Source organism: Cottoperca gobio, chromosome 13 (assembly GCF_900634415.1).
Source record: "Cottoperca gobio chromosome 13, fCotGob3.1, whole genome shotgun sequence".
NCBI classification, from domain to species: domain Eukaryota; kingdom Metazoa; phylum Chordata; class Actinopteri; order Perciformes; family Bovichtidae; genus Cottoperca; species Cottoperca gobio.
In genome coordinates, this window is record NC_041367.1 from 16,373,352 (window position 1) to 16,398,022 (window position 24,671).

The following is a 24,671-nucleotide window of genomic DNA, read 5'->3' on the forward strand; positions in this document are numbered from 1 at the left end:
ATTCAGTGTGAAGCTATTTCAACAAGGCCGTATATGATAAAGAAGATCTAAACACTAACTGTTCTCTACAGGCGTTTTACCCGTTGGTGACGTGCCTGCTGTGTGTAAGCCAGAAACAGTTCTTCCTCAACAGATGGCATGTCTTCCTTAACAACTGCCTCTCAAATCTGAAGGTAATGTAACCTGGAAACCAGCAGCCTTTAATTCAGACTGCAGTGGTCTTTGTTTATCATAGAGGACCATTCAGATACATAAAGGTTGTGTGTATTAAATGAGTGCTTAAGTTGTCAAACAGAATTGGGCTAATATAAATTGTTACTTTGTATATTGTATGCATGGCACGATAACCGTGTGTTTAATGCTTCACGCCGTAATTATTCAAACTATTCTCGCCAGCCTTTATAGGATCATATAAGCCTAATGTGATTACAAAAATAATCTCTGTAATTCTGTAATTATATCACAACCTACAGTACACTTGTAGTTTGTTCTGTCATTGACTTTCTTGTATTATTGTTGTTTCATTACAGAGCAGAGACCCTAAAATGGCTCGCGTCGCATTGGAGTCTCTTTATCGACTGTTGTGGGTCTACATGATCAGAATCAAGTGTGAGAGCAACACTGCAACACAGGGGTAAATAACATTTTTCTTTATTTTCTTTACAGTTGTTATGTATCAGTAAATACCAGTGAAAGTCAAGAAAGGGCATGGGCTGAAACACTTCCACAGTTGGTTAATTGCTACTAAAATATTTGTCAAAATAGTTAAATCAAGTAGCAGTTTTACGGCAAACCCTCCGTCCTTGTTCCTGATTTCATTGCCGTTTGCAGAAAGAGGAATGCTCTGTTTTTATGCCTGGGTCAGGCCGACACCAGATCGTCATTGCCGGTGGCCAACCAGTTTATCAGCAGTTTTACACACGTTATTATGAGCCTGAGCCCACATGAGGAATCCCAAACAGGTCAAGCCAGACTTTTTAAACGTGTTAATTAGGCCCAAAATAGACTAAACCTAAAAATACTCCTCCTTTCAAGCAATGGAGTACCGTGCTAAACCAGTTAAACTAGTTGTCTTTGTAATCTTTCACAACCTTTTAAAACGTTTTAAATGCTTGTTTACGATATCCTCATAACGTGTTCTTTTCTGTGTGTCCACAGTCGCCTCAACACCATTATAACAACACTTTTCCCCAAAGGATCCCGCAGTGTGGTACCCAGAGACATGCCTCTCAATATCTTTGTCAAAATCATTCAGTTTATTGCACAGGTAAATGTAATGATGTGCTTTACTGTACTAGAGAAGTCGCAAAGTCACACACATTTAATGTAACAAATTCGAGTTTCAATTAGATACCAATATTTGATATCTCATTTAAACTTGTAAGATAGGGTCTCTTGACATTCATACCATCATATTAAACACACTTTCTCTTCTTATTTTATTTCAGGAAAGGCTTGATTTTGCCATGAAAGAGATTATCTTTGACCTTCTTTGCGTTGGGAAACCCGCAAAAGCCTTTAGTCTTAATCCAGAGGTACGCATTCAACATTCACGTATATGATGTGTTTAGAGAAAAACAGAAAGGCAGAATCAAATGCTGTGTTTTCTTTCATTTAGCCCTGTTTAAAATGTAACGCTTAACCTAGTATCTATTTCTCAGCAAGTCTAACACATTGTATGAATATCTGAAGGGTTAATAGTCACTAAAAAGTCATAAATAAACAGCAATGTCACAGCATTTCCCTTAATTGCATTACAGCAAAACCATTGAAAATATGGATATAATAATGTATTGCTATTGCAACTGTAGTAACTGCTGCTACAATTGCATTTTTTCTGCTGAAGAGGTGTTTCATTAACAGTTTCCCAGCAGGACTAATAATGCAATATTGGAAACCGATTGACAAACAGCTGAACTTTAAGTTTCTTTTTTCCTATGCAGAGAATGAATATTGGCCTGAGAGCGTTCCTGGTCATAGCCGATAAACTGCAGCAGAAGGACGGCGAGCCTCCTATGCCGAACACCGGTTGCACTTTACCCTCTGGAAATACACTCAGAGTGAAGAAGACATATCTGAGCAAAACGCTGACTGATGAGGAGGCCAAAGTCATTGGTGAGTGAGAGAGACAGTGGATCAGGAATGTGGAAAATGCCCTGCTGAGACTCAAATAGCAAAAATATCTTTAGCATCTAAATGGACATTTGCACATGCGTAACAGTGATATCAACCGTTTTTCTTTCTTCTTCAGGGATGTCCCAGTATTATTTTCATGTGAGGAAGGCTATTGACAACATCCTCAGACACCTGGACAAGGAAGTGGGACGCTGCATGATGATGACTAATGCTCAGATGTTGAACAAGGAGCCTGAGGACATGATCACGTGAGTGCACATGACATTCTGTCATCAGAGCTGCCAAAACATTTAAAAACATGTTATGCCAAAACTCCCGGAAGTTAAATGGGGTTTCAGTCGCATCATTAACTCATCCACTTGACAGTTGAACACATTGAAAGCAAACTTTTGCTACCTTTTCAGAGGTGAGAGGAAGCCCAAGATTGACTTGTTCAGAACGTGTGTCGCTGCCATTCCTCGCATCCTGCCCAACGGGATGTCCAAGCCAGAGCTCATAGACCTGCTCTCTCGGTGAGTCACCTCTCTTTGGGAAAACCCCTTTGTAAGGTAGACAAAGCACCGGTGGCACTCTTTTCTGACTGTCTGACAAGATAATTACCTGCAGATCAAATCAAGTTTTAATGATGTTTGTGTCTTGGAATAACGAACTTGCAGCGTAAGAACCTGAATTACCTGTTTTCCCAGTTTGTGTCTTTAATCTGTTTTTTTTATTGTTTGCAGCCAACCATAATTATATTTTCTCATTTATTTATTTTACTGTGTTTAAAACAATGTATATCTGTATAAAGCTTAAATTGCCATTACTGTTTTTTCATTGTTTGAAGAGTCAGTGGGCTATATTAAATCGCTGTCTACACCACATCCCTTGCCTGATAAGAAATACACTTACTATCCATAAATAACACCATAGTTTCAATTCTGATCGGCACTTTTCTGTTTGTTTTCTTGCACTTAATGATTATTTCAGATGTGTGGCAACTGGAAGTCTGACATCTTATCTTATTATATGCAGCAGGCTAATTTAAGGTGGCTAAATTAAAGATGTGCCTCAAATGAGACAGATACGATGTCTGCACTGTTAAAATCCTGCCTGCCATGTAATCTTCAGGCTAAATTTATCTGAAATGAAAACTGCTAATTATTATTAAACAAGGGACTTCATTTTATTCCTATAAAGAAACCTGTTTTAATTTTTGTTTTTCTTTGTCAGATTGACAATCCACATGGATGACGAGCTGCGACTCATAGCACAGAATTCCTTGCAAAGTCTGCTAGTTGATTTCTCTGACTGGCGTGACGACGTTCTGTTTGGATTCACTAACTTCCTGTTACGTGAGGTCCAGGACACTCACCAGGGACTGTTGGACACAGTCCCTCAAATTACTGCTGCAACTGCTCACACAGTGGAAACTAACCCTGGCTGCCCAGGGGAAGAGCTATGACACTGCTAAAATACACACAGCTGAGGTACAAGCCTTTGTGTCAATGATGACATATTTTTGTGGCTTTCACTGGCGGGAAAGACTAATCATAATTTGACAAATTCAGGGTTTTTCTTATTTTCTAACAAATGAAATCAAATGTTTTATTTTGATGTCCGTCTCACAGCTGCTGCAAACCAGCTCAGGTCTCAAGACACCTGCAGAGCGAGCTCCTCACTCCACTGTGCTGCATGCTGTGGAGGGACTGGCGCTCGTACTGCTCTGCTCCTGTCAGCTGACTACCCGCAAACTTGCCATCGCCATACTGAAAGAGATACGAAGTCTCTTTATGACAATCGGACAGTCTGAGGTAAAATGAGACAACTCTGGTGACAGAATACAGGAGAGTTTGACGACTGAATTGACTGACTGCGATTTTATGTTTTGTCAACTGCAGGATGATGATAAACCAATGATAGACATCATGGACCAGCTCAGCCCTGTAATCCTGGAAAGTTTTCTCAACGTCTCGGTGTCCGACACAGTAAGTTGTTGGTAGCTTGTAACCAAACCTGGAGTCTAAATCCAGATGTGTCTACAGTTTATTTGTGTGAGATGCTCATTGTTGCATTAACTCCAGAAATTGAAGCTACTTTCATGAAAAGTTCAGGTGTCATTTAAATATCTAGCCACATGTGGAATCTGGCTCGCAAAACAGAAAATGCACGTTACGTTGACAGTGAAACAGAAGCTCGGTTTAGTCGTCTAGCATGTAAAAACTGAGTGCACAGCTGGAACTGAGCAGCTGTTGACCTTTTGACTGTCCCTTATGTAATCATTAGAGCTGTCAACATGATGCTAAGAATGTTTTAATTTATGGAGAAATGGATAATACAATACATGTAAATGTCCTCATGCGTTATCAAATTGTGTTTCTATACTGTGTGATTATCTGATGTGGGATTTCCTTTAATAACTGCCTTATTCACATTCAAATAATTATTCTTAAGCATAAGGATGAATAGAGCAATGAAAGAAACGTTGCCTTTTGGATATCTAATTCATGACCTCTGACTTTTGACCCTGCTGTGCCACTTGTTTGTCTGCAGGCCGCCCTGCCAGCTGGCCACCATGTGGACCTTCAGTGGCTCGTGGAGTGGAACGCACTGCTCGTAAACAGTCATTATGACATTAGGAGCCCCTCACACGTGTGGATCTTTGCCCAGTCGGTGAAGGACCCCTGGGTGCTGTGTGTGTACAGCCTCCTCCGACAGGACAACCTGCCCAAGCACTGCCCCACAGCTCTCAGCTACGCCTGGCCCTACGCCTTCACTCGAATGCAGATGCTCATGCCCCTGGTGGACCCAAAGTAAGTGTCCTCCAACAGCAACACTAAATTCTATTTTCTATACATCCCTACTTGGTTTTTCTGTTTTACGTATAGCCGCCTGATAACACTTCCCCATTGCATGTGATGAACTCCTCCTCGAGATCCCCTGTTAAAAACAGCTTGGATAAAAATTATTATTTTCTTTTTCTATGATTCACCAGTAACCCAGTGTATGCGAAGAAAACCAGCACGTCGGTCAGTGGGGACAATTACGTAACCCTGTGGAGAAACTACCTGATCCTTTGCTTTGGGGTTGCCAAGCCCAGTATCATGAGCCCCGGCCATCTGAGAGCATCGACACCTGAGATCACGGCCGCCACGCCCGACAGCGGTGTCAGCTACGATAACAAGGTAGCTGCCTCCCTGTCCTCTGGCCTTATACATTCCCTCAGTGCTTTGTCTCTCCAGGATCAGGTGCTTGTTGACATACAATCTCGAAGCATCAAATTACACAGCAGCTATCTTTCATGAATGGAACAGGGCGCTGATATATGTTTAACTGCACAAACATTTACCACAATGCTGGCCTGTGTCATTTGTGGCATTCAAGTAGCGTAAGAGATTTATTGGTCTGACTGAACTGTTGATGTTTGATGTTTCAGGTTATTGGGAGCCCATCTGTTGCATGGCTTCTGAAGCAGTTGGTTCCACTAATGAGAGCAGAGAGCATCGAGTTGACGGAGTCATTAGTTCTGGGCTTTGGGCGCACCAATTCCCTTGTATTCAGGTATACCCGAAAACAGTGTTTTAGAAGTTATACGAGTTGTCTTTGCTATTATCTATATCTAAACTATTATCACATATCCTTTTATGATTGATTTCAAAGATGGATAGCAGCACAGCCTCATATTGTTTTACTGCTTTAGTGTTGTTTTTGTCTCCTTTAAAGGACAGGACCAGTCAAATGAACATTAGAGCGCAATCCATTATCTTCTCTGTAGTAAAAGTGCATGTTGACCTGTTTTGTGTGGATTTAAAGTGGAGATAAACAGGATTATAGTTGAGTGGTGCCTTGTTGCCATTTACTGCTAAATCTACATTGTTTCCTAAATTATATATTTGTTTTAGCTCAAATCTCTTTTAACAACAACAATAGTCTTACAGAAGTTTAATTTCACCATTTAACTGAGTGTATTTGCGGTAGTTGTTTGAAAAAACATTTTACATTTTACATTAGGATAACTTGTTTATATTTTTCCTGCACGCACACAGGGAACTTGTGGAAGAGCTACATCCCCTAATGAAAGAAGCGTTAGAAAGAAGACCTGAGGTTTGTTGATTATATTTACTGCACAGTACACAACATAACCAAAACATATACTGTTGGATTTAAACTGTGAATGAACTGGATGGTGGGCTGTAATGTACCAAGTACAGATTAACAATAACAATAACTTTTGTCTTTAATGATTTTTTGCAGAACAAGAAGCGGCGTGAACGACGAGACCTGCTAAGACTGCAGCTGCTGCGGATCTTTGAGCTGCTGGCAGATGCAGGTGTCATCAGTGACAGGTTAGTTTGGCAGGGGAGTGGATGGCAGGGGGAGCGTAAGTAAGATAACAAAACAGGGTCAACAAGATATAACGTGTGTGCTACATAACTCCTTATAATTACCTGCTGTAGTACAGTTTGCGGGTTGTTGACATATTTCTGATGCTGTTTGGTTTGTAATTTATTTTCATTGGGCGTCTCCCTGTTTTTCTTTAAGTACAAATGGAGCTCTGGAACGTGACACCCTCGCCCTGGGCGCTCTGTTCCTGGAGTATGTGGATCTGACCCGGATGCTCCTGGAAGCTGAGAATGACAAAGATGCAGAGATCCTCAAGGACATCCGAGCTCACTTCAGCGCCATGGTGGCCAACCTCATCCAATGTGTACCAGGTACACAGACAAGTTTCAGTTTCAGTTTCTCTTCAGTCCAGTCACTGACTATACTCTGCTGGTCAGATTGATAAATTACTGAATGTATTTCTTTTATATGGATGCCTAATACAATCCATCTGTCCTTTTCATCAATTTGTACATTGTTAATTAGATAATAGGCTTCCATTCGGCTGGGGTTAGCACAGCACATGGAGAACAAGACTCCGGATATTGATCTTAATTTGGACGTATCCCAAGGGGAGTAGATTCAAAAATAGTGCAGCTTAAGAACAGAGCAGGCAAAGACAGGTGATGACTCATGGGTTGCCAAGCCTTTACAAGTCCCCACTGGATGGCTAATGATCTGTCAAGGGACCTCAACTCCTTATTATCATACTGGAAAATGAACTTTTAGTAGTTGGTTAAGAGTGTAAGATACTTGAATATTTTTGCTGACTCCTCACTCTCTCAATGAGCCGACCTATAACAGGCAGTCTGCCTCCCCAGTGCACCACAGGCGCTTCCTGTTTCCACAACAGAGTCTGCGGCATCACCTCTTCATCCTCTTCAGTCAGTGGGCCGGTCCTTTCAGCATCATGTTCACCCCTCTGGACCGCTACAGTGACAGGAATCACCAGATCACAAGATATCAATATTGTGCCCTAAAGGTAAACTATGTAATCTATTGTCCATCACAAGTTCTTACATAAATTAATATTACCCCCTAATGCTTAGTAGGAAAATAAGCATGTAACTTGGCAGTGGATTGGTCTGTCTTTATCCAACTACAATGCATACTGTGAAAACAAGTGCAGATGTATATGCACAAAATTCCTTTATTGTAGAGTGATACAGTAACATGTGTTTTTTTTGTATGTAATGATCCAACCTGTTTTGCGACCGGCAATCTTTTGTGAAATGAGATGCTGCCCCCTTTTTCAATCTGCGTGCTGGCAAATCACTTCTGTGAAACGAGTGGTGCCGCATCAGAGAATATCCTCCCATCTTTTCTCTGCTAGTAGCCAAGATATTTCTTTAAATGTAATTCTGTTGTTTTGTATGGATTCTTCTCCATCCACAAGACCAACTTAACTACAGTGCACTCTCTCCTGAACTGCAGCGTGAGAGCGAAAATAGGACATTATATTTTGACATCTCTCTTCTCACTTCTATCTTTAGTTAAGAAAAGAAACTACAGACTTTGTTAGTCGATAAACATGAGCACTGCAGTTTATTGCCACATAATATCAACGCGTACTTCCTGTCACCATTGTGAGCTATGTGCATTGTTGCCTATTGTTGACTGTTTGTTCTTCCAGGCCATGTCTGCCGTGCTGTGCTGCGGGCCTGTTTTTGATAACGTTGGCCTCTCTCCAGACGGATACCTCTATAAGTGGCTGGATAATATACTCGCCTGCCAGGATCAGCGGGTATGAGGCCAATACTTTACCACTGAGTTTAAACAAAGAACTTGACCTCAAAAGCCCCTTTGATAGATTGCTGAAACCTGCTTTGTATGAAAGCCCAACACAACATTGCCAAGTGCCCACCATTATCTTGCCGCAGTGCTGGCAAATAGTGAAGGAGAGATTTGTCTTTATTTCAGTCTACTGTGATACAAGATGAAGCACCTGCATATTTATTTCACACATACTTCCGTGTTATCATTACATCATGGTTTGAGGAGTAGCAGTAACTTGACAGGTAACCAAGAAAATGTAATTCATCATCTCTTTTGTGTGACAGAAGAAGAGCTACTGCAATCATGTTACACTGAATCCTCTGATCTTTGAAAACACACATAACCTCAGATATGTTCTACAGGGGTTTTTAAAAAAAGATGTGAAATTCAGGAGAGTCTATGTTGGTTTCTACTACTGGCTCAGGTCCACCAGCTTGGCTGTGAAGTTGTCATCCTGCTCCTGGAGCTCAATGCCGACCAGGTCAACCTTTTCAACTGGGCTGTGGATCGCTGCTACACAGGCTCCTACCAGCTCGCCTCAGGTTGCTTCAAAGCCATCGCTACAGTCTGTGGCAGCAGGTACAAAATCCCACAATCTCTCTGTCATCTGTTCAACTAGTGAAGATGAGCTGCCCGTGTACAAACACAGTTCTCATCAAAGGTGGTTATAGTCATCAGGTACGATGAGTAGGCGATATTAAGGCCGTGCCATCCCCTCGCTAACCTGCCATCCCCGGCTCCATTCTTGCCCTTCTGTTAGTTTTGTGTTGAATCGATATTGTCTAAACTACCTTTTGGACAAATTGCCTACTGGGTATGATTAAACAACTTGCACAAAAGCTTAGGCTTCAAAGTGTCACCTCAGCTAATCTTCTCAAATGGCACTCTATTCGTCTGAAGTTGGCCATTCCCTTGCTTTATCTGAAAAACATTTCTTAATACTGAAACATTAAGTTATTATTTCTCTCTCTTTTCCAACTCTCAGAAACTACCCAAGTGATATAGTAACACTGCTGAATCTGGTCCTCTTCAAGGCATCAGACACAAACAGAGAAATCTATGAGATTTCAATGCAGCTAATGCAGGTGAGATATACAAGTCCAGTTGCCTCTTGTGCTTCTGTGGAGCTTTCTGTGGTTAAATGTCTCTTTCTTTCCACAGATTCTTGAAGCTAAACTGTTTGTGTACTCTAAGAAGATTGCGGAGCAGAAGCCAAACAGCATCCTCTACGGCACCCACGGCCCACTGCCACCGCTATACAGTGTCTCCCTGCCTCAGCTCTCCAGCCAGCTGGCCAGGATGTACCCTGAACTCACACTTCCTCTATTCTCAGGTAGCTGTTTGTGTCATGTGTGTGCTGTGTGCCACAGTATGGTTAGCCACGGTATTTCAGACTGCTGTAATACTCTTACAGGCCTGTCATCTTCGCATGGCTTCCCACTAAATGCTGCTCGCTCATCTTCCAGAGAACTCTTGCTACTCCACCACCCACACACACACGCACATACTGTATCTATGGACACTCCCACTTACCACAGAAACACTAAGAGCTTAAATCGATTCATGGACTCCCAGGTTTAAGTTGAATTCATATGCAGGTTTGAAATGGCAATTATGGTTAACATACGAATACAGTATGTGATTTTAATGTAGAATATAACCACTACAGTATTCTGATGTTAGTGTTGCCTTTCCCCTGCTTGTTCTAGAGGTTAGCCAGAGGTTCCCCACCACTCATCCCAATGGGAGGCAGATCATGCTTACCTACCTCCTGCCTTGGCTTGGTAACATCGAGCTGGTGGATAGCGGCCTGCTGATCCCGGCCTTCACACCGTGCACCTCAGATTATGACCCTTCTATCCGGACGACCAGTACAGGTTCATCCCACCAGCTGAAGGGCACTGGCTGGGGCTGCTTACAGGCCACATCTATGGTTCTCAATAACCTCATGTTCATGACCGCCAAGGTAAAGTCGTGTTGGGGAAATGTAATGAAATGAGGTATAGGTGATCAATCAATGCAGCTAACATGTTCTTTTTGTTAACCCCTCTGGTCAGTATGGAGATGAGCTACCTGGACCAGAGATGGAAAACGCCTGGAATGCTTTAGTCAGCAATGAGAAATGGAGCAACAATCTGAGAACCACACTGCAGTTTCTCATCAGCTTATGTGGTGTCAGCAGTGACACCACCCTCCTGCCATATGTAAGATATATCATTTAGGTGCAACTGGAATGTGTAATGTGGCTTCTTCTTTCCAGTTTCTCACAGCTATTCTGTAAATATATTTGTTCAGATCAAGAAGGTGGTAATCTATCTGTGCCGGAACAACACCATGCAAACAATGGAGGAGTTGATCTTTGAGTTACAACAAACGGATCCAGTCAACCCTGTGGTACAGCATTGTGATAGCCCTCCTTTCTATCGATTCACTGCTACAAGCAAGGTCTCCACAGCAGCTTCAGGTACATCTTTTAAAAACACTGAGGAGAATGAAAACCAGTTGAAATTTGTATTTTTATTATGGGGAAAATCAACCAACCAGGAAATCCTCAGGCCAGATCCCAGTGACGCTGGTTTTTAAAATCTTGCTCTATTGACTTTCCTTTAACAACATAAGTTTTGCTAATTTTTTGTGTGTTTTTTCTAGGCACCACATCGAGTAGCAATACTGTTGTTGCAGGCCAGGAAAGCTTCCCTGACACAGACGATACCAAGAATGAGGAGAGGTAGACAACATGATCTTGAAGCTTATCTTTACATTAATTATAGTCCCAGCAAAGGTATATCATGATTAATTAAATTTTCTGACCTCAGGCTAAGCCACAAAAAGAGAGCCCACAACCGCCTGGAATCACGCTACAGTAACAGCTCAGGAGGATCTTACGATGAAGATAAGAGTGAGTGTATTTCTGTACCAGACACCCTTTGAAGAAAATGTGGTTGTCATGGTCTGGTGAGTGTGGAATACACAAGCTGGTTTGGAGAGTAAGATGGTGGCCGGCATGATGTCATTGATAATGTATGAGCAGTGCGGAGTGGCCTGGGGTTCCTAAAAGACTTCTGTGAGAACTGGCACTGAAATAAAAGTCCAAGCCCAGGGCCTCTGCACTGCTGCCAGTGACCCAAAAACAGCTTTGTTATACTCTCTTGGTCTGAATTAGTCCTGCAGACTAATGTGAGTAAGACTAATTTGACAATAAAAAAAGCACTCTTAAATACCCCCTTTGACGACTAACTAAAAGTAAAGTTCTCTTCTATGATGTGTTGTAGTTTTACATTATTGAAATGCATATCCAGTGCGTCCGCATGCCATGAATCCACAAACTATCATTTTGGATTTAAACGTGCCATGTGTATGTGTGTGTGATACATATCGGCAGTATTATTTTCTGTAACCATTTAGGTGAACCTCTTTCCCCCTATGCTGATTGGCTGATCGTTGTCATTGAGTCAAATCATCCCCATCCTCTGCCCATGCCTCTGAATGGAGGATGTTGGGCTCCACTGGTGGACTTTTTGCCAGAGACCATCACGCCCAGAGGACCACTGCACAGGTTAGACTGCTGCATACATTAATGCAAAATGTCTAGTTTAAAATGTCAAGAAAAAACTGCTGCTAAAGAATAACTAGGGCTGTTTGCTTTGAGATCAGACTGATCTTCGACCTTTAATAACCTGCCGCAGTTTCCCTTTAAATGCCTGCAGATAAAGGTAGCACCACTCCGCTGCTTTGTTTTGATGCTGTGCACTTCAAGCTTATGTTTTTGTGCATTATATTTGTTTGGTGTGTTGTTGTGTTTCATTTGATTGAGGGACTTTATGTGTTTTTGTTTGTTTTAGGTGTAATATAGCAGTCATCTTCATGACAGAGATGGTGGTGGACCACAGTGTGAGAGAGGACTGGGCCATGCACTTGCCTTTGCTGCTACATGCCTTGTTTTTGGGTGAGTTCACGTGATTATCAGTCAGCACCGTTAAATCCATCCATGTATCTCGTCGTTTTAAATGTTTTTATTATCATTTTCAAAGATAACAAAACATGATGTTGCCATGCGTCTTCACGTATAAACAAACATAATGTCAAAACTCTTAAAAATAAATAAATACATAATAAAATAAATAATAAATTCATTAAATTAATAGAAATAGTAATAAGGATGAACAATAATACTATAACTTGTACAAATCTCAAGGCTGATTTAACCTTTAAGGACTATGGTTTGTTGCTGATTTCAAAAAAGGAATTTGTATTTTGAGTCCAATATACATCATCAAATACGTCACCACTGTATTTTAGGTACATGAGAATTTAGTTAAAGTTTCTCTTCTAGTAGAAATCTATTATTCAGTTTCAAACAGCCGATACCAGACAGATTATTTTTTTCAAAAGATTCTGAGATCAAGGTTGTGAAAACCAGTAGAAGGGAATTTAAAATAGAAACTCTAGTGCTTGCTATAACAAAAAATAACTTGAGTGCACTGTGTGCTGAAACATGCTGACTGTTCTGTTCCTTTCCTCAGGTATGGATCACTACCGTCCAGAGGTGTTTGAGCACAGCAAGCGTCTCCTCCTCCACCTGCTCATCACGTTGTCCTGTAACAACAACTTCCAGGCCATCGCCTCAGTCTTACTGCAGACACGTGAGCTCAACGGCACCAAGACCCTTACCTGCAAACCAAGTCTTCAGCCGGAGTGTTTACCTTCAGGTAAAAACAAAAGCTTTCAGTGACACTCACCTGTTTGAATTTTCTCAAATACATATATATTAACACTTTAGTGAGATATTGGAGTAGACCTGGGTCCAGTTGACAGCGCTGCTTGGCTTGACCCATTGCTCGTCTCTCTGGCTAATATAAACGTCAGCAACAGGAGGGAATGGCTAACATTCCTTTCAGAGGATAGATACGTTTGTTATCGGGGGAGAAAATATTTGGACACTGTGCCAAAAGCAATATTGAGCACAGAGGATATCAAAGGTCTTGATTAAAGCATTCCAATATGCTATTTCTGTCCTCTTACCCAGATGGGGGCCATCTGCTCAGTCTCAGATACGCTGGTTTTGCCCCCCCCCCCTCCCCCCCTTCCCCTGCTGAGTATTTGTTTTTCCAACGTCTAGACATTTTGAAATGTCCGGAGTATTCTTTGTCCATTTGACCACAACTTTTTTTCTTCAGCGATACAAAACAATGAAAACACTGCCATTTAAATCCAATGAAAAAAAATCCCATTCTCTTCTCAGCTCTTGTAACATCTTCACTCCCACATTTACTTTACTTGCATAATTTGTGTAGTAGTGATATGAAATGAAACATTCATATGAACCACTAGAACCTGTTTCTGATCACACACCTGTTTCTCTGTTGTGTTCAGGAGGATGTTTGGACTTTCTGCGGGAGTGTCAAGCATCTCCTGTGCCTGACTCTGGTCTGAGTTCTTCTTCTACATCGTCCAGTTTGAGTCTGGGAGGCAGCAGCAACAACCTGCCGGAGATCTCGCATGAGGTGGAAGAGCTGGTGGCTTCCAATAAAATGGATGAGAAGACTAACAAGCTCATTGAGTTTTTAACCACAAGGTACTGATTTGATATGTTGTCCCCCCCCCCATCAGAAAATCTTTTACAGCAAGTGCAGTGTTGAAACTCTGAGAATGTAGTTTTAATTACAGGTCATAAAGGAAGGTTTGAAGTATTTTACACAATCATTTATGTTATATGGCAGAAATATCCTTCTGATGTGCTTTCTCATATTTCTTGATGTAGATCGCCACCTAGTGGTGCTGTATGTATAGTGCAATATATTCTTATAGGAGTAGATTAGATTAGATATTTGAATTACGATAGTACAGCTGGCATTTACCAATACATCCAATACACACTCAACAATTGAGCTAAGATAGCCTTATATTGCTGATTGACATAACTTCAGACATAAAGAAATGCATTTATTAGTTTCTGACTCTGAGAAAGACGAATAAACAGCCAATTTCCTCAAAACTACTGTATCTCTTAACTATCTAACTTTAACCAAATCACACACATTGAGGCTATTCTATGTGATTTTCTTTTAACTAATGTAACATTTTTCACTTCCATTTATCTGAAACAGTTGGAGCCCCCCAGGAGAGGCCAATATAAAAAACCTCTGACATAGGCAATATGCTGTGTGTTGTTAGTAACTATGAAACTGTTATTTTGTAGAGCATATGGACCACTGTGGTGCCATGAAGACATTTCAGCAAAGAACCAAATTTCAAAAAGCACTGGGCAGCTGATGAACTTCCTGCGACATGTCGTATCTGTGTTCAAAGAGACCAAGTCAGGTAACCCTTCAGTATATCCTTAAACGTAATTATTCATTAATTGAACTACAGAACATTGTCTTTACGGCTAAATCCTTCTGCGTGTCCTTATTAGATTTCCATCTGGAGCAGCAGCTCAGTGACGCTGCGCTGCAGACGGCCTTGTGTAGCTCATCGCGTCACTACGCTGGACGTTCCTTCCAGGTGTTTCGAGCCCTCAGGCAGCCCATCTCTGCACACGCTGTCTCCGACCTGCTCTCACGGCTGGTGGAAGTCGTCGGTGAACATGGAGAAGAAGTGCAGGTTAGTACTCTGTGTGTGTACGTGATGCATGTGAGTATGTGAATGTGGATATGTGAGCATGAGACATTAATAGGTTCAAATGTTTAGGGACAATCCATGTAGGAATTTCTTCTTTGCATCTTTATCACTGGGGAATCAGCAATACAGTTTATAGTAGGAGTTGTTGGTAAAGCAGAAACTGAGGAGTTTTACAAACTGCAGTTTTCTTGCTCTCTCTTGCAGGGCTATGTGATGGAGGTATTACTTACGCTGGAATCTGTGGTGGATAACTTGGCTGAATGTCTTAAGAACAATGATCTCATGGCTATCTTGACAAGGTTTGTGTCCCATCTATTTATATTTCTGTTGAAGGTTTTTTTTGTTAAAACATGTTGTTACTTTAATGTACTCTTTTCTTATTGCAGAGCCTCGTCTCCAGATTTCCTCACCAATCTCAAGCTGCTGTCAAACCGGAAGAGCACAGGGCAGCTTAATCTTAGAAGAGAAGAGAGGAGCCGACATCAGAGAAGCTCTTCTGTGCCTAAGAAGTTTGGAGAGGCGGACAGGTGGTCTGATCCACCTCGCAGCGCTACGCTGGACCGTATCCAAGCCTGTGAACAGCAGGTTTTGTTAGCCAAGACTCGCAGCCCGTCCTCATCTAAAGACAACATCAACGACCCAACCAACATCAACCACCCCAGCAACCTGCTGGCCACCATCTTCTGGGTGGCAGTGTCGCTGATGGAGTCAGACTTTGAGTTTGAGTATCAGATGTCTCTGAGACTGTTAAATAAGCTGCTGGGCCACATGTCGCTCGACAAACAGGAGAACAGGGAGAAGCTGGAGAAGCTGCAGAGCCAGCTTCAATGGAACAGCTTTACTGGGCTCCAGCAGCTGCTGCTGAAGGGCTTCACCTCCGTGTCCACCACTGACCTCACGCTACAGCTCTTCTGCCAACTCACACCTGTGTCACGAGTGCCTGTAGTGGACACGTCACAAGCCATAGGTACACTGTAGGAATGTAGATACAGGCTTTTCAGCTAATATGAATGTTGATATTCTTAGATCGTAGGCGTCTATAAGAAAAAGAAAAAGGGAAGTATTAAACTATTTATAATGGCATCTGTATATCCCTCCCACCCCACAATCCCAATATCTCAACATATAAATAATGATAAGATAAGAGCAGTAGTTATGAATTTCATTAAGATAATTAAATAATGGAAAAAAAGTAATAATTAGAAATTAGGTTTGGTTTAAGGAATACCTTAAAGTATATCATTTTGTGAATATTTCCATGTGAAATATTGAATTAATTTGTCTGTTTCATCCACTAGGTTTTCCCTTGAATGTTCTCTGCCTGCTCCCACACCTTGTGCAGAACTTTGATGGCCCGACGCAGTTCTGTCAAGATGTTGCTGAGAAGATAGCCAAGGTTTGGCTCAATTTAACGTTTCCTTCCTCATCTTTGCTCAAAGATAATAATAATAATAATAATAATAATAATAATAATAATAATAATATGTATTAAGCTAATGCACTTGTTGTGTGTAGGTATGCCTTGAGGAGAAGAACGCAAAGCTGTCCAACCTTGCTCATGTCATGACTCTGTATAAAACACACTTCTACACACGAGACTGCTTCTCCTGGGTGAATGTGGTGTGTCGATATCTTCATGAAGCTTTCCCGGACATCACGCTCAACCTGGTCACTTACATGGCAGAGGTTTGTGCAGCGTGTCTTGCTGAATATAAAAGTGCTGAGCAGCAATAAAAGGGTTGCACAGTAATCATTCATATCAGAGCCTCTCTTCTTCATGCTTAATAAATGAATGGCATGTACATCTGTTGTAACAGCTGTTGGAGAAGGGACTCCCCAGTATGCAGCAGACTCTTTTACAAATCATCTACAGCCTGCTGAGTCACATGGATCTGAGTGGAATTCAAGCTAAACCCTTCAACATGGAGGTGCTCAAGACCATTGAGAAGTTTGTCCAGGTGAGGAAAAAATATATGTGTCCTACTGCAAATAATGACTTTAAATGTGTGGTGACTGTATGCCTTATATTAACTTTCACTTTCTGAGCTATATTTGCTCAGAAAGTGAAAACATTCAGATCATCTACGTCAGATGTGATCACTGGAAACCTTTAGGCGTTGTGCTCTCAGTAAGAGTCTTGTGTTGCCTTTTCCTTTTGAAAGTGTTCATGGGAAAAAAGGAGGAAAAAAAAGCTGTCTTGTGTCAGCGCAGTAAATTTGTAGACACACCCAAACTATAAACAGTCCGAGCCCTTCTGCCGCAGGCTTGGCCTCTGCTTATTCTCATACTGAATCCTTTTCCTTTAGCTTCCTACTGTAAGCCAACTGCCGTAACACTTGTCTCCAAAAATAGAAGCATGTAAAAAGACACAGGAAGACATTTGTGGTTGTTTCTTTCTAAACATGTGGTTTTGTTGTTTTTTGTCTGCGTGTACGGGTGAATTGGTGTGTGTATGTCTGTGTTGACTGACTATAGACTGTCCATTGGGGGGAAGCGTTGAATATCCTGAAGCTGGTGGTTTCTCGATCAGCCAGTTTGGTGCAGCCTTCATTCCCACAGAGTGACCTCTCGTACGAGGACGTCAGCCGTGTTTGGGATCGCTCCTCCAAAGCCTTGCCTGGGAAAACGCTGGATTTCCACTTTGACATATCTGAGGTTAGAGACTCTGACTTTCTTTTTACCGTGTTCTTGGTTTGAAAGTAGCTTGAGAAGAGCTTAATGCTTGTATTTTTTCCTGTATTTTCCAGGGTGTGGTGCTTGTTGATGTTGTGTGGAATCTTGTTAAGCTTTTTGGAAAGGAAACATTTCTTCCCCTTCCTTAATGCTGATATTTCTTTTTGACCAAACCCCTTGAGATTAGCTTGAAAGGTAAACACAATTAGTGCAGTGCAGAGCTGGAAAGTGATGTCAAGATACAGACAGAGTGGTGCATGTGTGGGAACTGAACAGGGAGCTATTTGTATAGTTCATGAATGGCAGGAAATGATGTCAGCTCTTTGCTGCCGTCCTTTGTATGTGAATCATGGGTTTTAGTGCATAGCCAACAGCTTGTGTATTTAAACTTGAGACACACTGGACAAACCACTGATATTTTTGAAAATGCCCAGATATTTATAGACGGAGAACTAAAACAGAGGGAAAGTAGGTTTGTTTTTCTTCAATTGCTTCACGCATTCGGAATGCCAAGTGGAATAAAACCTCTGAACATTGATAAAAGATAAATGCCGGTTTTGTTGAAACGTTGATTACTTTGCGGTATTCTTGGAACGGCCAAAGTCTAGAAGAAACAGTAGCTGCTATGGAGCCTGAGTCGTGGATTGACTAAGCAGAGAGGGACTTGAAACTTTCCCTGACTCATCGATGTTTCTGTCTGCAAATGTTTGTTTGTTTGTGTCCACGCTGTTAGACGCCGGTGATTGGTCGGCGTTATGATGACCTGCAGCGTTCTCCAGGCCAAGATGTGAAGAGCAGGACCACAGCAGTGACCCGCAGCACGTCCTCTACCTCCTCTGGATCCACTTCCAACAACGTCCTGGTGCCAGTCAGCTGGAAGAGGCCTCAGTCTTCACAGGTGAGCACTTCTTCACCTTCCTGCTTAGAATTATGCTCATAATATAAAAGGTGAGGGGTGAAAGCGTGGAACAGTTATGATTTGATAATGGCTGCATTTGGTGCCTATTTATTTCTTATTTGTTTGTTTTCTTTGTTTTTCTTTCTTTCTCCTATTTTTCATTTTGTTCTTCATTCTTTCTCTTACTTCTTTTTATTCTCTTTTTAACACATTATAACCCTATTTACACCATGTCTAACTTTTGTTCAAAATATTAAATTGTCTCTTACCCTCTGCAGAAAAGAACACGGGAGAAACTGGTGAATGTGTTGTCTTTGTGTGGACAAGAAGTGGGGCTCACAAAGAATCCTTCAGTAAGATACACTTCATTTTAGCAGTGCTATGAATTTCAACAATTGCTAACCAGTCTATATACCCATAAGCCATTTTTAAATGTATTTGTTTCTCTGTGTAGGTGATCTTCTCCAGTTGTGGGGAGCTGGACCTCATGGAGCACCAGCCTAGCCTGGTGTCCTCCGATGATGGGACGCGGGAGCTAGACAACATGGACGACACCACCTCAGAGCAGCAGTTCAGAGTCTTCAGAGACTTTGACTTCCTGGATGTGGAACTTGAAGACGGAGAGGTAAGTCTCAGGATCTCAAACAGTGCTAGAGAAAATGATTTATCATCCTTCTCACATCCCTCGCACATTTTATGGACAACAACATAGTCAAACTTGTAACGCAACAACAGTAAGAAAAGACATGACTGACCTTAGCACAACGATGCCAGAGTATTTTCCTCCAAAGTGCTCTTATACTGTACTGGGTCAGGTCTGTCTGCTCTGTGTAATGGGGTTTCTTTTTTCTGTTTTGTTTTTTTTATCTTTCTGTGCTACTGTAGGAGCTACAGGTAAGTTTAGTTATGTTACATTTTCCCTTGCTGTGTTCTTTAAAAGAGTGTTTGCTTGTGCAGATCATTTTGTAGATTCCCACACGTATGGCAAAGAGTAGGACATGCGTGTGCATGCCATGTCATTTACAAAGCAGATTCTGCAATGTTCATGTATTGTAAAAGATATCAACAATCAAAAGTATTAGAAACAGAGTATGTTTAGACTGGTAGTCACTTTAACCTGGATTACTGATTTTTTTGCTGATTTATAATTTCCCTGGTTATTAAGAGAAAACAAATATTAGTTTTTATATTTTAAACACAGCTGTTTCATATTACAGTTTCTTTTTCCCCTTCAATAACTTAGCAAATCTGATTTGTTTTTTAAATGACGTGTGTGCAATCAGTTGTACGTCTCATTTGTACACAGAATTGTAATTGCAGATGGTGTGTTATCTCCATCTAGAGACACATTAGAAGACACTGTATTCAGTTGAAGCTATTCTCACACATATCACACTGAAATCATTATTTATGCAATCCAAACAGTAAGCTACACACACTAACTCTACTGTATAGCTTTAACTACTTTATAACTTCATGCAGTTATCATTGCTGTTGATTTACCTTGAGAAGAACAACATCAAATTCTCCAACCTTCTTCAAGTCAGTTCTGTCAAATTACTCTGGTGCCCAAATGCAGATACACTTTGTGGTTCACGTTGTTTACAGCAATAACATTGTTGCTTGAACTGGTTAAATTTAACATCACTCATGTTGCATTTTTCAATTATGAATGTCTTCTTGGTTCATTTTAGCTTAAAAAACACAGTGACATCATAGCATTTTCAGCTAATTGTATAAATAGTATATATATATATAACTACCTCTGAGTATCTAAAGCTGCAGACTTTGTACCCTGGAACACATCGTCAGCTGTTCTTGTGCCTCCTAAAATTTTACACGGACGGAAAAACTAAAACAACTACTGTGGATAACAGAAGTGCAACACGGACACTTTCATAAGTTGAATGGCCTGAAACGTTGTGAGGGAAGTTTTCTGACTATATACAAACTTTGTTTTTGATCACAAATGTCAAAGTCAAAGCCGTTCATTTCGATCAGGCATTAAGCTCGTCGCCACATCAACATGTTGATGTTGAGCTTTGGTGGAATTTGCAAGTTGGCAAACATCTCCAGAGTCATGTCTTCAAAAGTCAAGAAACAGCCAGACTCTGAGGGTTAAAACCTGTAAATATAATCTGAATAATCTAATCTGGTCTGACAATATCAGGGTGTTTTCAAACCCACATTTTTCTTCCAGTTGCACAATCATCTTGGCTATTTTAAGTGTAGTTTGAGGAAACTCTTTGTGAGGATACACTGCGACGGGCTCACAACACTGTAAAGCTCCAGTTTTTCTCACATTCTTAGCTATGAGGGGGGAAACTCAGACTGCCCCCTCCCTGAACCTGCACCGCATGGTTGTGTGAATGTGTGTATACGGTATGTGTGTGTGCATGTGTTTGTGCTAGAAAAGAGATTGTGCTTTACTTTGTGGTGCTTGGTAACTCAAAGTCATTCTCTGTTGCAGGGAGAAACTATAGACAACTTCAACTGGGGTGTGCGTAGACGCTCCGTGGACAGTCTGGACCGGATTGACCTTCAGCCCCTCGAGGAGAGTCATCTGTCCTGCAGCATGCCTAGCCTCAGCAAGATCACCCATGAAGACTCAGACGAGTCATCTGAAGAAGATTCCCTCATCGCCAGCCAGATACTCTCCCACTCACAGCTTGTAAGTTCACCTTTGCTTGTGGGCCAATAAATTAATGTCATAATGAAAGCACCACCTAACTGTTAAAGCATCAGGAAAATGATCCTTAGCAGCGGATATCTGCAGGTCTTTAAAAAAGCTCAAAAGGGCCTAGAGTGTATTTATAGATCTTACATTTCATTCTGGAAGACGTCATTTGTTCACTAACTGCTCTTCAATCCTTTTTTGTTAAGGTGGGATCATAAAACTTTCTTTTAAATTAAACCCTGCAGAAAATCAGTATCATGGTATTGATTTCAACCACAATCCTGACAAAACATATAAAATGTAATTGGCAGATGAAATGTACTTAGGGCATTCAGAGGATAAATCTCATCATTTTATTTGTTGAACACATTCATGCTCCCAATGGGATAGGGCCTTTTGATTTTAATGATCATGTAGCCTTTTCTCTAGTTTCAACCACAGGACCAAATTTTAAAGCCTCTATAAATAGCAAATTCATCCGCAGTGCTGTTTGGTTGTCCAACACAAATTGTAAGATTTAATGAGCACTGCAGTGTCCAGGGAGAGCTCATCTTTTGTCTCGTTCGCATCATCGTTCTGTTATTCCACGACCACTGGTCCTCATGCAGTGTTAGCTAAAGTTTGTGGAAACTGTGGTGACAGATGGAAAGCCCATGTGTCCACGCAGCTGTCATCCCACTCCTCTCTGGTTCCTTATTGGTCAGCCACTACTTTCCCACTGTCAGTGCTTACAACACATTCAGGAATGTTGTAGAATTTGCAGTGTTACAGTTTCCAATCCAGTGTTTTCAGCTCGGCTTTTTTCAGTGTTTCTCAAAACATTTTATGTTTATTGAAAAATGACACGTGCTATTTAGAGAAGATTACAACAAATGTGTCTCTCTTGCAGATGGCCAACCTCTCTCCAACTTCAGAGATCAGTAACAGGGACTCTCCCTCTGCCTTTTTTGATTCAACTTCAGCTGATTCAACTCCCCTGAACACCAAAAATCCTAGTTTCGAGGCCCAACTGCCAGAGGACTCGAAGCAGCGGGTGAATAAGGGCTTCAGAGTGTCTGAGATACTGGGAACTACTAATTCCTATCACAATTCCATACTGGAGTTCTTCACTAACTTTGCCAAATAGGGAACTATTCTTTTGCATCTTTGTTGTCAAATGTCTTGGATGTTTTATGTGCTTTGGGTTCAGTTTATGTTAAGTATTTTTTGTGGCGCTGTGACTTTTCTACATTTCCTCTCTTCAGAATAATGCATGAATCGATTTCTTTCCTTGATATTTCAGTCGTTGCATGTTAAAGGAGAATGAACTAAATACTGCAAGCAGGCAATCTATAACGCTTTGGGCTACAATGGGCTAGTTTGTGCCTTACTTTATTTGTGGCAGTGGGTCGTAGCCAGCAAAAGAAAAAAAAAGTCTCTTTCTTTCTGTGTCTGTCCGTTTAAGGCAATGTGTATACCTATTGCTTCTGTGTGGGCAACAACTAATAAAAACTCTTGGCATGTGGGAGGTCAAGAAAGGTTTACACATTGCCTGTCCCAAAACATAAGTGTGCAGGGCCACAATGTTGGCTTGATTAAATTATTTTTAGAATCTATTAAATTGGCACAAGTTACGCACACCAAATTAACCAAATAAACGAAAACACCACAAGGAGTGTCCATAGGGTCCCACACCAAGGTTAGTGTATCCATTTTACCCACAAAATTATCTGTTCAATAATGAATCATAACAGAGGGAACATACTCCGTTAATAATAACCTTTACTGCATGCTGTCTCAGTCATTGTTCATGACTAGTTCATTTTGCCAATAGCTGAGAAAACACGTGTCCTCCCTGTGTTCTTTTAGCAAGAAGATGAATACGCCGATGTCCTCGAGGACGACCTCTCTCTCTCCATCAGTGAACTACCCCTTGATTTTCACTGTGGTGACAGTTTGACAATAAACATGGTTCACATTGATTACAAAGCAGAACTGGACCTGGACAGCTGCTTACCAAGGTATCTACTCACAACTTTTCTCTGGATTAAATAAAGTTACATGGAAATGACATTAATAACATGGCTTCATGTCCACTTAGTCTCGCCGAGGAGGAGAGAGACGACATGCTAGAGTCCCGATCTTCACCGCTACCATCACCCTTCTTCTCCGCCATCCTCGCAGCTTTCCAGCCAGCAGTATGCGATGATGCAGAGGAGGCTTGGCGAAGTCACATCAACCAGCTTGTGCGTGACTCAGATGGATCCTGTGCAGTCTACACTTTTCATGTGTTTTCTTCACTGTTTCAGGTATTACAGCATGTCCCTAAACGACATTATCAGCGTGCCTGGTCAAACTGAAAGGGTAACAGGATTAGTTATCTGGCTGATTAACCTTTAGAGAAAGGGCACTCTGTAGATGCTTTCAGATCGGAAATCTTCAGAGATTCATTAACAACATGTTGTTCACTTACCAAAGCTGATAATGGGGAATTTTAGGGGGGAACAACTGAAATAATGTCAGACTGTAAATGCCTTAAATGGTGTAGGAGTGGCTTTAACAGTTTCACAGCCAACCTGTTTTTCTTCCTTTGCAGAATATCCAGACCAAATTCTGTTCCTTGACCTGTGACGCTGTGAGTTACCTCGGTGATGGCCTGAGAGGCTTAGGATCAAAGCTTTTGATATCTTCTCAGATGCTGACATCATGCTCAGAGTGCCCAACACTTTTTATTGATGCAGACACAGTGAGTAACCTGAGATTTTTGTTGTGTACAACATGTTAGTGGTAGTTGAACAAATTCAACAGAAAAACTCTTACTTTCACAGATTATGTCTTATGGATTCCTTGAAAAAATGAAATTCAGCGTGTTGGAACTACAAGAGTATCTTGACACTTACAACAACAGGAAGGAGGCAGCTCTCACTGTAAGGACATTCAATATCTTTCCATCTGAATGTCACCTGTGAGATGTCACTGAGTTGTTTATGTCGGGATTCTGTTGTCTCTGTTACCCACAGTGGTTGAGCAGCTGTAAGGCCACCTTTCCCAGGAGTGCTGGGGGCACGGTGATAACGTGTCAACCATCGGAGCATGAGGACATGGTAAAAACATTGCTTTTTAAGGAATATGAGCTATAATTTGACATGCTGTGTTATCACATGAATGATAATGGAAAATATTGGTTTGGTATTTTCTGCCGTTTAGCTAATGAATTCAGCCAGTGTGGAAACATAAAAGGCTGTATGACTTCAAATAAAATAGTTGTTGATTCTGTAAGAATGGAATTACGTGAAACACTTCAACTGACCTTTCATACTGTACTCTCTGCATTACGGTTACTGTGTGATACTGTAGCTCTGTGAGTGTACCTCTTAATTTTCTCACACTACGTAAAGACAATCTTGAGTTGCTGCATGTCACATTCATATCTCATTCCAATGTGCATCGTGATAAATGTTCAGCTCTGCTGAGCATGGGTGCAAGTGATTATAAGTTGCATTTGATCTAGCAGTAAACAATTACGCTCACTTCACAACTGAGGAAAGG

The 24,671-nt window shown here is 41.3% G+C and overlaps 1 protein-coding gene across 1 annotated transcript in view; it reads left to right on the plus strand.

Moving 5' to 3' along the window:
* frya (furry homolog a (Drosophila)) overlaps positions 1-24,671 on the plus strand; it is a 40,315-nt gene that overhangs the window by 12,731 nt on the left and 2,913 nt on the right. The window contains 49 exon segments of the mRNA XM_029447204.1: positions 72-173; positions 531-634; positions 1,159-1,267; positions 1,449-1,535; positions 1,944-2,115; positions 2,252-2,384; positions 2,541-2,648; positions 3,349-3,508; positions 3,510-3,605; positions 3,747-3,929; positions 4,017-4,103; positions 4,669-4,928; positions 5,111-5,300; positions 5,552-5,676; positions 6,162-6,219; positions 6,370-6,461; positions 6,658-6,830; positions 7,320-7,480; positions 8,132-8,242; positions 8,699-8,853; positions 9,260-9,359; positions 9,436-9,607; positions 9,984-10,240; positions 10,332-10,478; positions 10,570-10,738; positions 10,924-11,002; positions 11,091-11,173; positions 11,680-11,830; positions 12,117-12,220; positions 12,798-12,983; positions 13,648-13,849; positions 14,474-14,595; positions 14,690-14,877; positions 15,100-15,194; positions 15,282-15,862; positions 16,194-16,291; positions 16,411-16,581; positions 16,713-16,853; positions 17,371-17,550; positions 18,302-18,466; positions 18,745-18,819; positions 18,921-19,091; positions 20,937-21,137; positions 22,033-22,176; positions 22,992-23,143; positions 23,224-23,431; positions 23,719-23,868; positions 23,951-24,049; positions 24,143-24,226. Coding sequence (XP_029303064.1) covers positions 72-173; positions 531-634; positions 1,159-1,267; positions 1,449-1,535; positions 1,944-2,115; positions 2,252-2,384; positions 2,541-2,648; positions 3,349-3,508; positions 3,510-3,605; positions 3,747-3,929; positions 4,017-4,103; positions 4,669-4,928; positions 5,111-5,300; positions 5,552-5,676; positions 6,162-6,219; positions 6,370-6,461; positions 6,658-6,830; positions 7,320-7,480; positions 8,132-8,242; positions 8,699-8,853; positions 9,260-9,359; positions 9,436-9,607; positions 9,984-10,240; positions 10,332-10,478; positions 10,570-10,738; positions 10,924-11,002; positions 11,091-11,173; positions 11,680-11,830; positions 12,117-12,220; positions 12,798-12,983; positions 13,648-13,849; positions 14,474-14,595; positions 14,690-14,877; positions 15,100-15,194; positions 15,282-15,862; positions 16,194-16,291; positions 16,411-16,581; positions 16,713-16,853; positions 17,371-17,550; positions 18,302-18,466; positions 18,745-18,819; positions 18,921-19,091; positions 20,937-21,137; positions 22,033-22,176; positions 22,992-23,143; positions 23,224-23,431; positions 23,719-23,868; positions 23,951-24,049; positions 24,143-24,226 — 7,341 coding nt within the window.